This window comes from Amblyomma americanum, chromosome 6 (assembly GCF_052857255.1).
Source record: "Amblyomma americanum isolate KBUSLIRL-KWMA chromosome 6, ASM5285725v1, whole genome shotgun sequence".
Classification (NCBI taxonomy): Eukaryota; Metazoa; Arthropoda; class Arachnida; order Ixodida; family Ixodidae; genus Amblyomma; species Amblyomma americanum.
The window spans coordinates 23,853,125-23,866,417 of NC_135502.1; the positions used below are offsets into that span (position 1 = coordinate 23,853,125).

The 13,293-nt window shown below is 48.6% G+C and overlaps 1 protein-coding gene across 1 annotated transcript; it reads left to right on the top strand.

Annotated features, from left to right (window-relative positions):
- Positions 1-893: 893 nt before the first annotated feature.
- LOC144094600 (uncharacterized) lies at positions 894-12,688 on the top strand. Its single transcript, XM_077628516.1, has 7 exons — positions 894-1,177; positions 3,457-3,596; positions 4,295-4,368; positions 5,163-5,266; positions 6,217-6,270; positions 7,090-7,516; positions 12,563-12,688. Coding segments are annotated over exons 1-7 (909 nt in total). The 5' UTR covers positions 894-1,176; the 3' UTR covers positions 12,672-12,688.
- The last annotated feature ends 605 nt before the right edge of the window (positions 12,689-13,293 follow it).

Consider the following 13,293-nt stretch of genomic DNA (forward strand, 5'->3'; position numbering starts at 1 on the left):
GATTAGGGGGCTAAAAGGAGGAAGAGAGAAAGGGAAAAAGGCATAACACACACACACACACACACACACACACACACACACACACACACACACACACACACACACACACACACACACACACACACACACACACACACACACACACACACACACACACACACACACACACACACACACACACACACACACACACACACACACACACACACACACACACACACACACACACACACACACACACACACACACACACACACACACACACACACACACACACACACACACACACACACACACACACACACACACACACACACACACACACACACACAACACACACACACACACACACACACACACACACACACACACACACCACACACACACACACACACACACACACACACACACACACACACACACACACACACACACACACACACACACACACACACACACACACACACACACACACACACACACACACACACACACACACACACACACACACACACACACACACACACACACACACAACACACGCACGCACGCACAACGCTGTCACAATTTGTCACTCAATCCAGTCGCTCTCAAGTAGGCAAAGAGTGCCTTGTACGCTTGAGGGCAGTCGACTGCTGTGGCCACGGACCGAGGATCTCTTGCTCTGTTAATGGCGAGGATCGAGGCGGTCCAGGGCACAACACAGTGTATGTCTTGCACTCGCAAATGCAGGGCACTCACAGAGAAGATGAGCGATGGTCTCCTCAGAACCGCAGCTTTCACAGGCAGGACTGTCGGCCATCCCCATCCGGAAAGCATAGTGGTTGGTAAAAGCAAAGGTAACACGAAGAAGCAAAAGCAATAAAAGGTGCGCGCAGCTCGAGCGGCGAAGCGCGCGGCGGCCTCATGCGGCGGGGGTCACGAGGCGTGCGGCCAGTGTTTGAATCGCGCCGGACGCTCGTTCGAAGCGGGAGGTTCTGCCTGCGTTGACGCCTGGTTGCCGCCGATGGAGTACGACAGGATGGAGGAGGCACGCTCTCGCAGGGACCGACCGCGGAGACCCTGAGCCCCTCCGAGCAGCTGCCCGAGCTGCTCGCGGCGCAGTTCCTGCGCTTCCTTCCGGGACTGGATGCCTCGGGACGATCCCAGACGCAGGAGACTTCCACTGCGGAGGCAAGTGCGCACCTCAGCTGCTTCGGTTCCTGCATGCGAAAGTTGCCGAGTGCGCGCGCTTAGTGAAGGTCCTCTAGCGTTGAAACCCGCGTATGCTAGTTCACACGAATTGCGGCCGCGGAGGCGACAGTTCGACGGAGGCGAAACGGGAAAAAGATTACACTAGTTTTACACTCAGAGTATAAACCGACTGATCGGTGCTACCCCTAGCGAAGTGATTGACACAATGATGACATCAAGCATGCCTGCCACTGCCATTGATAGTCATACGAATAGCCGCTCTAGGCTATGAATGATAGATAATATTTGTGGCTGAGAGGGATGCCCTCTGCATCACGACCCAGGCCGGGGCCTCTGTTCTTAATTCAGTGCTCAGGTTCAATTCAATTCATTTATTGTCAATTTCAGGTTGACAAACTGGTTGACAACTGATTTTGCTCTTGTCCCAGCATTCCTATTGTTATACGCGGAAGAATGCTGAATAAAGATTTGATTTGAGCTGGAGGAGTCCAGCTAAAGTGGACATGAGGGTTGCGGATTCGAGGAAAAAAAATTGGTGTGTTAGCTCACCAGTCCTGTCAGCTGGCATTCTTACAGAGGATGGAGGACACCTGTCCCCTCGTACTTCAATATTTCACTGCCCAGCTTTGCTTACTACACAGAATTTTTTTACGCGAACTTTCTGCACCTCTTAAACCTTTGTTCATCACTTAGCATAAATCCGCAGCACTCCAATATGTCTCATTTCCATGTGCAGCCTTGGCAACTTTAAGTCCCACATACTACAGCGTACGTATTCCAATTGGCACAGGATGATGTTTTGGATTAGGCCGCCCCTTGTGTACCAAGGAATTGCTGGGATAAGTTGCACTGTCATAACTGCGTCAGTAGAATGTGCACGCCACTTTCTTTGACTATTCTCGTTAATAAAAATAAGCTTTGTTTTCTGGATCAGAGATGCGTCAAGAATGGGCCGGCTTTTCCTTATGTTTTAAAGCAAGCAGAATTAATGATTTTAAATTCTTGCAGCAGATTGCTGATGGCTTTTGTAACTGACAAATGCAGACTGCTCATAACGAAGGAACTACCGCCTAAGTTTTCTTTTTTTTTTCTTCCGCTCAGAAACAATAACAGCAGCTTTTTCATTGGCTTGCACAGCGCGGACAACGCACGAGAGCGCGGAAACCTAGCAGATAGCTTTGTCTCGTTGCTCGCGTTGTACCTTGACGCTGCGGTACAAAGCGCTCTCTCGTGAATTAGGCGGCCAGCATAAGCTACCTCGCTCACTTTCACACGCTTCCTTTCTGCCTGATTGTTTGACTTCTAAGTTTAATAATTGAGCTAGCGCTGAAATATATTGTGGAGACTGTTGCTCACCGCTTGACGATTACCTTCGGAGCTGTTGATGCTTTCACTTAAAGTGACGTCACTTCCTGTCTGGTAAGTTTCCTTCAGCCAATGCGAACTATCCGTCTGGTGACGTCACCAATTACCAGCCAATGGAAATTATTCGATCTAGTGACGTAAATTTCCTCCAACTAATCTGCGATTTTTATGATCGCAGCAGAAAAATAAAAATCAATGTAAGTTAACAAAGCGGAGCACGCGACCCAGCTCTTGTTCATAAGCACCTCGGTCATTTCGTTCACGGGAATAAACAAGCTTGAAAACAGTTTATTCCATCGGCACCAGTAAAGTCTTGATCACAATTCATGGTTTGGCTCCTGAAATCATGCTTCATGGCCTCAATTCTTACTGCAAGGATGACATGTTTACCGACGTAACACAAACCCGCAGTTTATTGCTAGCAATTTTTGGAAGAATATAGAAGCAAAAATGAAACCAGGAAGCTTAATAAGGATAATTTCACCTACGAACTGCTTGTTTTTCTTTGGTCTTCTGATAACGTATGATTACTAGCTGGATAGATCAGCATTCCTCGGTCTTTTTATTACCTGCGCTTCAACAAAAAAAAAACGTTAGATTCGCTTACACATTAGGACAGAACCGAAAAAAAAACAGCATTGGCGTGCCACAGTATGGACATAGTGCAGTGATGTTTAAATATATTTATTTGCAACGTAAACACATTATGTGCACTCCTCGTGAACTCAATGTAGAAACTGCGCAAACAATAAACGGGGATCGCAGAAAGAGATGCCTGTACTGCCACGTTCAAGCCCGTCAAACATGTTCGCACTTGGGGCTCTATGAACGACCCTCCGTAAGATATTTGAGGGTCCTATCCCTTTTACCAAGTGCCTCTGTCCACGCTGCAGGCAGTGCCGTCAGCGGAGGTCACTGGACACAGCAGGCAGCTCTACAGTGTCCACATGCCCACGCTGACGTCACACTCCTCGCAGGAGGCGGGATACGAGCCCGGTGACGAGGCTGCCCTGTCCGGCCAGAGACGCCTGATGAAGGTAACGCCACCGGATGTCAAAGCGGTGCCGCCGCTTCTGGAGGCCTCATAAGAAAAAAAGGGTATACCGCTGAATGGCATTGTTCCAGAGTGTAGTGGTGCTAAAGAAATGGCTAAATCAAACCTTAGTTCATGCTCCATAAGTTCTGCGCGTTCCGGAGCGCCTCCTTCTTTCGAGACTGTCAAACTTGGTTTTCAAACTTTCATGAGATAGAAAATCATCAAAAATATCCAATGGTTCCAGTGCAAAATGTGGTTGATCAATGACGCTCCATCTCGTGACCAACAAATCCCCAAATTAGACCCATATATTTGTTGCTGGCCCTTTTTTTCCAGCGGCCGTTCGGAAAAGCCAGCTATTCAGAAAAAAAAAGAGAATTCGATTCTTAATGTTCCCTGAAAACTCATGAAGATTCACTCCTCGACAAATTTCGCTACTAAAATTCTCTGTTTAAAAAAAAAATCCCCGAATGGAGCACCACTAAATGTGATTAACACTCACGACATCTGTTGTTACAAAGGAAGCCAGCACGTGCCCATTTGCATTTCCACAGACGTTGTCGTAAGGTCGGGAGGTTGTTTACGGCGTTTCTGCGTTTGAGACGCGGAAAGCCCAAAGACCAGGGCGATCAGGGACAAGGAGATAAGAGCTCTTCACTGTCGTCGTTCGAGGTGTAAAACATTCTTCCCGTCTTTCAGGGGCGCTCCATGGATTCGCTGGACGGCAGCTTGGACTCGGGCTCAAGCCGCAGCTCGGCCAAGTCCACGACAGCGTGAGCACTGCTGACTGCACGACTGATTTCTCTACGACTGTGGTTGATTCACTTATCAATATGCTTGCTTTGAGGATGGATATTTTTGCAAGATTACGAACACAGTTTCACACTATTACTTAGCGACCCCGCTGGTAACAATGTTTCAGATATTGCCTAAAAACTCACAAAAGACTATGCACGTGCAACAAATATGGGCCAAAGGAAGCAGCATGGCTGAAGAGAAGCCGTAATCAGGCCTGTTTTAGATAACCTGTTTGCAAATCAAGGAAGCGTCACCGTGGCTGACCGCAGTGCTGCGCCTCTGAGGCCCCATAGAGGTTACCTCTGGAGTACTTCACGTGTCATGGTGCTCAGGATCGCAAGCACTTGTTTAAGCTAACTCCAGCACTTCAGGTTCTAGATCAACGTGAGAAGCTGATCCAACACTCCGTTTGAAGTAGGCGGAGCAGAAGACACGAGGGAATATCTGAAAATTAAATGAAACGGTCAATCGAAAGCCTATACTCGCTGTTTTCAGGGCTCGATATGCGTGGGATCAGAAAAGAACTGCGATGAATTGCGCATGTTAGCCTGTTCCTTCACACCTTAGTCGAATCAAACTCTAGAGTCTGCTATGCTGTTTCATCTTTCAAACTTTGCCATCTGCATTTGTTTCTGACAACGGACCCTACTTGCACAGGATGATTGAGCCCCAGTAAACGCTCCATCGGTTCTTGTACCCAACGACACGCATATCTGCACGTGAGGAGGAAGGGATTGGAGTTTTTATTTTCTTTCTCCGGTGATCGCAGGATGCGCCAGACTCGCATCTTGGGCGTGCCGCTTACCTACTATGCCCTCCTGCTGGGCAGCATGGCGCTTTGCGCCTTTTCTTACACCTTCGCATCCAAGTCGAGTAAGCCTAACCGGTATTTCACTACTAGCCCATTTGGCGAGATAATAGAGCTATTTCGTTTCAATTTTTGTCAATACTTTTCACTCCTTGCTTTTGGCTAAAGCAGAACAACGCCCCCTTAACTTCTCAATCGACCAGTGACGGCGCCAGAATGTAGAAGTAATATGTAATCGTAACAAAGAAAAAATACTTTGTCATTCGTGACAACAGAAAATCATAAGCCGAATTCTCAAGGTTGCTAAAATGTAGTAATCATTTATTTACCCGGAGCATATGTCATTGCATCGCTAGCTACATTGATGATCGGCCAGGGCCGCATAAATATAACTACTCTATTATGATTCCATTCTATTTTCCTTGACCGGCATCAGAGCTGTTGAGGTTGGATAATATATGTATAATCTATTCTAATCACGTCCTACGTTCCTGCTCTCTTCGTCAGCGGCCAGCAATGACGAGGCGCACACTTTCTTAAGCCACGTACAAAGAGGGGAAAAAAGATTGGTATATAACCGAAGTGGAGTAGACATATTATTCCGGCTTACATTTCGAACACCATCAGCACTTCATCCTGGTCTCCCGCTGTGCTGACTGAGAGATCTCGGCGACAGCGGGAGCGTGGCTTAGCTTGATCCATTGGCATAGCACAAAGAAGAGAAAAACAACATAATTTCGATATTCTTCTGGTCCTAATTCGGCAACATTTTTCTAGTTTGCCAAGCACTGCACTTCTTTATCGAGTTAATTTCGTTGCTTTGCTAGTGTTCTGGTATAACTTTCCGGATGATTTCCTAAAGCCTCGGGTCTCAGAAACGCAGTCATGTGAGACAGCTTTTATGAGGCAAGCATTGCGAACGCCGCCTCCCCGTGAGCAGACAAGTTATGAACAGCGAAACTTATCCGTTGTCTTTGTTACGGAGCCTTTATTCTCTCTTTCGGTTTGTGTGCAGTGCACGACAGGAAGAGTGTGGGCCACGCCCACAGGATCCACAAGGGCGGGCCAGGTTGGTGCCCATCTTTACTTCCTTTACGCACACCAAAATATTCATCGCTTTTACATGACAAATAAATTGCGTATTGTATGTCCGGGGCTGAGAAGTGATAAACGGTAGGTTTGTGAAAGAAAAGATTTAAATTTGAAAAGAAAAAAATATAAATCTGCTGATATCCAAGGAGTCGAACCAGGGTGTTGTAATAGTTATGTCTTCGATATCAGAAATCCAGCATTTATAAACTGGATTGACGATCGACCTTCGTAAAAAGAGCAATACAAAAAAAGCGTGATTCTGTACGAATGGTAACCACGGCAGAAAGGGTCCTGAGGACTGTATGAGCCATAATTTCTTATGCCCATCTTGCTGGCATATGACCTTATAATACGTGAAGCTGAAGTTCTTTTTTTCTTTTAACCAAACAGCGAGACCATATAGGTGCCAGATTAAGACAATTTTCCGCGCGAAAACCCTAATGACCACGTCTGTTATTCTTTTTGCGATAAGGAAACGGCTTGTTCTTCTTGGACCTCCGAACCCCTCTGCCGCCCATTCCGAGTGTTCAGCGTAATTACGCCCCAGACAGCAGCCCTTCGGCTGAATTCGTTTTTATTTATTCTTTTGTCTCATTCCCAGAATTTATATCTGCCTTTGGCACTAGAGCCAGCGACTAATATCGCTTGCTAGCTACAAAGCTATAGTTATAGGAGCAAGAAGTAGTTAATTGAGAGATGCTTCATAAAAAAATTGTTAAAAAATACATGTTTCAGAGAGTCTACTGAACGGAACATATTCATACGCCCTCTTTTTACCGCGTCGCCCGTCGCTCAGGCTCCTTGCTCAAGGCGCCTGCCTCGCTGTCCTCGTCGACGCACGGGGACCTGGCGGCCACCCAGCCGCCTGAGCAGCCCCGAGCCGCCGTTGCCGGCGGCCACCGCGGGGGGCGTCGCCGCCACTCGTGGCACTCGGCCCGGTCCAAGCGTCCCAAGCGGCGGACGACCGCCACCACCGCTGCCACAACCGGGGACACGATGGAAGACTTGCCGGCCGACTTGGCTCCGCTGGCCCCGTGGGAGCCGCCGGACACGGAGGCGGCACCCACCACCATACCGGAACCGGTGACCACCACCACCACCACCAAGGTGACCACTACTGAGGTCACCACCACCGCCAGCACTACGACGCCGCCGCCACCCACGGTGACTAACGGCGGCTCCACGCAGAGCGGAACGTTCAACTCCTCGGTGAACCTCGACGAGTGAGTTGAGCGCGCTTAGGATTCTGTCTTCTTTCATTACCAGGAATTCAGGAAAGCTCCCAGCCAGTGCCGCTAAGCCTAGTGGCCTATAACGTTCTGTTCTGCAGTCCCTGTGTCATTCTCATTCTTTCTTACGTCATGGCTTATGTGAACAGCTATTTTTTTTATGTTCGAAGCGATGCTCCTCGTAGCGACGGCCAAGAGAACTAGAAGCGTTTGTCCCGAATTCGTGCTAATGACAGGCTGAGTAGCCTGTGACCTCTCCCGCCCGTGGTGAACTCAGTGGACGCGGCGGAATGCGGCGATGGTACACCACGAACAACTCTCGGTGCAAAAGCAGAGAGCGGCGCCGCAGAGTAAGTACGGCACTGGGGAGGCGTGTACACGCTACACAAAGTGAAGCTTCCGCAGTGCGTCATTGAAAGACGGCTTGGCGACGGCGCAGCGGTGCAGCTTTGGGGGCAGACATCAAACGTCATTGCCTGCAAACCAAAAACACCAAACAGAGAGAGACCGAAAGGAGGTAACTGTATTGATTATACATGTAGATTAACTGACACTGGGTGGAGTTCCGGGTTCGAAATTATCAGGTTGATGGTTACCTGTAGCGCCCGCCCGGCCAGGGACTCATAGAGCACCTATGATACAACGGTCAACCACTCCTGCTATGTGGCGGGTGTAGGTCTAAGCAGGAAGAAAGAGTTTCCATTGTGTCGGCTGAACCGAATCGCGATCGAGTGTTGTGGGACACAGAACGGAAACGCCAACGCTACGGTGAAAAGGCGCCGACTTCTGCTGATGAAAAACAACCCGCAAATGGCAAAAGCGACAGCGACAACGACGGTTCAGTGAGCCCTTCAACCCGATTGGTTACCCCTGTCACAGCGAACGTGGAGCCGGAACGACGCTTGCTAGACAGTCCCCCGTACGATGTGTGCAACTGCTTGCGGAGATGAAAGGTACTGGTATAAACATTCCTCAGGCAAGACGCGAAAACTTTTGTTGTTTGCGTCGACTTATCGAGTAGCCAGTGAAATCTGATCTGAAATAGCGGAAGGCCCCGTAGCTTTAATGTACGTTTTCCGTACTGACAGGCGTACCTCGGAATTTATTTTTTTTTTTTTTGGACTGCCAGTCGAGGCAGCTCATTGGCATGGGATACGGTTAGCAATTCTAAAATAATGCGCTTCATAAAACCTAGCCGCAAGTCTTATTTTCAGCTCGAGGCGCGTTTAAATAATGACCGAAGACAGACTCGCGCCCCTCCATTACAACACAGCTCCATATAACTCACCCCATAGCTTTGCGCCGTAAGCATACGTTATACTGTTTCTGCGTCAAAGGACGTCCAGCTGCCGACTTTTACAATAGCACGGAAACAGAACTGGGAAATAGAAACAACAAACGCAGAGCTGAAACTATAGCCTAAGGAAAACCCAAGTTGGAGAACATCAACTAGCCCAGCGAACCTCAGGTCTGTACAGCGGACGTATTGCCTCGTAGCCGGGCAACGACGTGCCCACAGCATGGAAAGTAAATTCTCACAGTTGCGTGACACGTGGTCCTAATGAGGCCGCGTTGCGCCAGCCCGATCAGATCACAAGAACGTTGCTCGTGCATCGCCCCGACACGTCAAGGACGTCCGCTGACTGCGGAGCCAGCGCTCGCAAACTCTGGCGAAATGTACTCGTGGCCTGTATGTGGTGGGCCTGCTTGAGTGGAGCCATAGCAGTGTTGGGAGCGCGCGCACTGCGCCACGACGTGGGCTTCGCGGAGTCCCGTAAAAACGCGCTTGTTTTACGCCAGAGCTTGCTTTGTGGTGCTTGGCGGACTAACGAACGCAGTGACTGACCCTAATTGCTTGACTTCGTCTTGAATGCGGTTGTTACGACACCGGTGTTCGCACGGTAAGATGACGGTTTGTTTTTGACGTGCTTTGTTCCATTCACATTCGTCGCTTTGCATACTTAATCACGGACGAGAGGGAAAACAATGTCGCTAATTGTGATTCCCTGCGAACATCTGTAACTGCTGTTGAGCACTGCGCTGACAGTTAACTTTTTCTTTCAGCAATTTGTCCTTGGAAATGCATGAAAGTTCTTCAGCTACCGAGTAAAAAAAAAAATACAGATGGGGACCTTTACAAAAAGCACGCCCTGCGCTTCGCTAAGTTGCTTGCGGGACTGTTGTGAGCATATGCGACAAGCACAGACCTTTTAGTAGTCCGCGAACGTTTTGCACGCGTTCGTAATAGCGCGAAAAAACACGTGTATTGCCTCATTTATATAAACAATGGAAGTCTCTATCGGGAACAAATCATCAAGGTCCTTTTACAGCTCCCTCAAAAGCGGATATTCAATCTATACCTGTCAGAGCTGAGAGAGCGGCTGCAAAGTGCGTCATAGTGGAGGGCTCCGGGTTATATCTTTATGCGGGCGCCAGGGCCTACGTGTTACTGTGTTGAGCTGTAAACCGTCATAACTACTGAGCCACCGCGGCGGGTTCTATTGGCTCTAAAGGCATCCAACATGTTTCCGGAAGCTTGCAGAGAGACTGACAACGCCTACGAGTTTAAAACTTTGTGCGCGTTGAATGCGGGATCTTCAGTGATCAGGCGCTTGCGCTTAGCACAGTTGGTGCGTTGCCTTTTAACGCACATCCGTTCTTCGGAATCTTCAGGATGTGACCGTGAAAAAAAAAATTGAAATTCAGGCTAGTGATCTGTACACGCTGCGGCTTTATAAGGCCATCTGAGATGCGGCCCGTCGGTAAAGTTTGCGGAGGTGTTCTTTTGTTTATATGCTTACATAACCTCTTCCATGTCATCCCCTCCAGTTGCGCCTTTGGCCGCTGCTTTACGACAGGACCGAAACTATCAGGAAATTTTGTCAAGTATAAAGTATCAAATGTGCAGCCCTTTCAATGTGATGGAAACTTTCGTGGCCTCAGAACTTTACCATTTAGGGCATAGGCGATCAATTCGCATGTTGCTGGCTTGCTTTGGTCCCGTGATGGCGAGAGAACCATTTTGTAGGTACCTTCCCGTTTAACTCTTCATTAGGTTGTCTCATGAACTGTTGCGAGTTCAGGTAAGGCTCCGTGAAATCAAATGTCGCGTCTCGCGGTCGCCATATACTTAATAGCCGTGAACTGTCCCGCACCAAAACGTATTTAGCCTTCCGCTGTGCAGCTGTACCGCACAACGGCAGTCCACGTAGTTAAATGCAGCCGTAATGATAGCATTATACTCTCTTAGAAAGCACACATTTGATGGCATGCCAAACAACGCGCGTAACTCTTTTATTAGATAAGTACGGAATAACACGTTCCTAGAGGAAATATACTGGCGTCAGTTTATCCGGCCGGATTATTTAATCAATTTTCCCCTGTTTTCTAGGTTATTCATTTGGATAACTATTAAACTCGTCAGAACGTTGTGTTAGTACGATGGTTCTAGAAGCAGGTAGCCGCTTCGCATTCAAAGACACGCACAGAGTGAGACCGGGTCGGCGCAGGGGCAGAGGAACTCGATTATCCGCTGTCTACCCTGCTGCCTGCCGGCACTGGGTCAGACGGCTGGCCTTGAGCCGCTTCGGGCCCTCGCAATGCCCGTCCGGTCCTTGGGTACGCGCGGCCGCATCGCCGACCCGTCGGAGACGCCGCCGGAGGCGTTTTATCCGCACGCTTACGTCCACGACACACTTAGCTCGGGACAACGCGTCGCATGAGAGGCTGTTGATGGGGCGTTGCCCCGTGTTGGTGGCGCGCTTTCTAAATGGAACGGGCGTACGATAGCGTCGTTGAAAGCGCGGCTTGTTTGCCTGCTTGCCTTTTTGATTGTTTTTGCTTCTCAATGCCTCAGCGAAACTTTTGCAACGCTCTGAGCCGCTCAAATTGCTCTTTTATCGTGTGTCGTAGTGGTAGCTGCCAGTATTACGTGCGCCGAATGAACACTACAGAATGTATTCGCGGCACTTGTGCTGTAATGTTCCCGTTACAGCTGAAGGATAACGCAACCAATTTGGTAGCCTAACGGCACTAGAGTCCTCGTGAACGCATTCTCAGTGCACTGCACCAAATAGTGCTCTGTGCTGGTGACACGAACAGCAGACAGCGCAGTGCGCATTCATCGCATGACTCGAAATCAGAAATGTGTGTCAGGGCAGTATACAGCAAATTTTCTCTTCGTATAAGATGGGAAAGGAGCAATCGGGGTAAAAATTGCGGTTTGTTTCATGGACAGAACCCTTTTGGATTTCTTTTTCACTTTTTCGTAAAAAAGAGCGGCTTCATAGACGATAATTGACCTCTCACCTACCTTTGTGACCGGAATCCTAACTTCGAGCTTCCGAATAGAGTTGCGGCGCTTCATGCATTAGTAACGTGCTATCAAGGTGCTCGAGAAAGCTCGCTTTCAGCGTTTAGCGCCTGAGAATACGCAAATGCCTTCACATGAAAAATTGTATTTTTTTTTTGAGGGGCGGGGGGGGGGGGGGGAATGGTGCACTGTCTTTTTCACATTTCGGCGGCTACCTGAACCGCGCCGTAAGGGAAGGGATAAAGGAGGGACTGAGCGAAGAAAGAGAGAAAGAGGTGCCGTAGTGGAGGGCTCCGGAACAATTTCGGCCACCTGGGGATCTTTAACGTGCACTGATCTCCAGGTGGTCGAAATTGTTCTAGAGACCTCCACTCCCTCCCATGCCTAATCGCTTCCTCTGTAATAGCTTGTAGGCTTCGTTTCTTTGCATGCGTGCGTTTTAGCGGTTTTGCGGTTACTATGCAGGTAAAGCTTACTGCAGTTCTCTTCCATTATAAGGCGGCACGTTCTGACAAATATTTAAAGTGTCATTTTGGGTTAGATGAACGCGTACTGTATTTCCTCTTTGAGATCACTAATAAAATAAGTGTCTTCAGGTGCTGACATCTTCTGACATTAGTTCCCTTGTTCTGTCAAGTTTACAATCACCTGGCACATTTTTACGTCGGCGCTCGTTTGACACTTAAGTGGTTATTCACGCAGTGCACGCATTCTGTCCCTCATCGTAGGTACGAGGAGGTGTTCGAGTACTACTACGTCTACGACGACAACGACACGACGTCCTCGAGCACCCGCCCTCCGACACAATACGCCGAGTATCTTCTCCCAATAAACTGATGCTTGCGTACTCACTCGAATGGTTGCCTTCCACCACTCGAGGCTATGTTGCGCGGTTACACGCCTCTGCCGAATAGGCCCGGTAAACTGGGGTGCTTCAAAATATCCATGTGGTCGCTTTGCCGTGCTTTTCGCCATAGCACCACGAAAACCTGGCCTCGGCAGCCAGGTCGTCTCTTCGCCTCGCAAGGTTTGCTCGGCATAAGGGCCACCAAGTAATTGTTCCACTGACATAAAAAGTAATGCTTGAATACGTATTTCCGATCCACTGGAGTCTGCATAAAGGATCAGTTGACTTTGTATGCGCCGACATCTACTGCAATGCGTAATCATCTCTGCGTAAGTATTTATTACGTGTTTCTTAACCTCTCAATCTTTTGTTTTTTTATTTTTTCGGCGTGTATGCGACTATATTGCTAACAGCGCTTCGAAATTTGGAAGCAAGAAACTGTAGAAGAGTCCTCTGAATGTGAATGTCCTTCAGGTGACAGCCCCGGAAAAAGCGGCTGACCGACACTGCAGAGCGCCTAAAGCGCACAGTTTTAGCAAGTAAATGTTTTACGTCATAAAAACGCCAATAAGTTCGAAATAATCGCGACACGAGCGCTTGTTCTGAGTATTG

Coding starts and splice junctions, on each gene's coding strand:
- LOC144094600 (XM_077628516.1), top strand. Junction 4,369..5,162: donor TCGGCCAAGTCCACGACAGC/GTGAGCACTGCT, acceptor CGGTGATCGCAG/GATGCGCCAGACTCGCATCT. Junction 5,267..6,216: donor CACCTTCGCATCCAAGTCGA/GTAAGCCTAACC, acceptor GTTTGTGTGCAG/TGCACGACAGGAAGAGTGTG.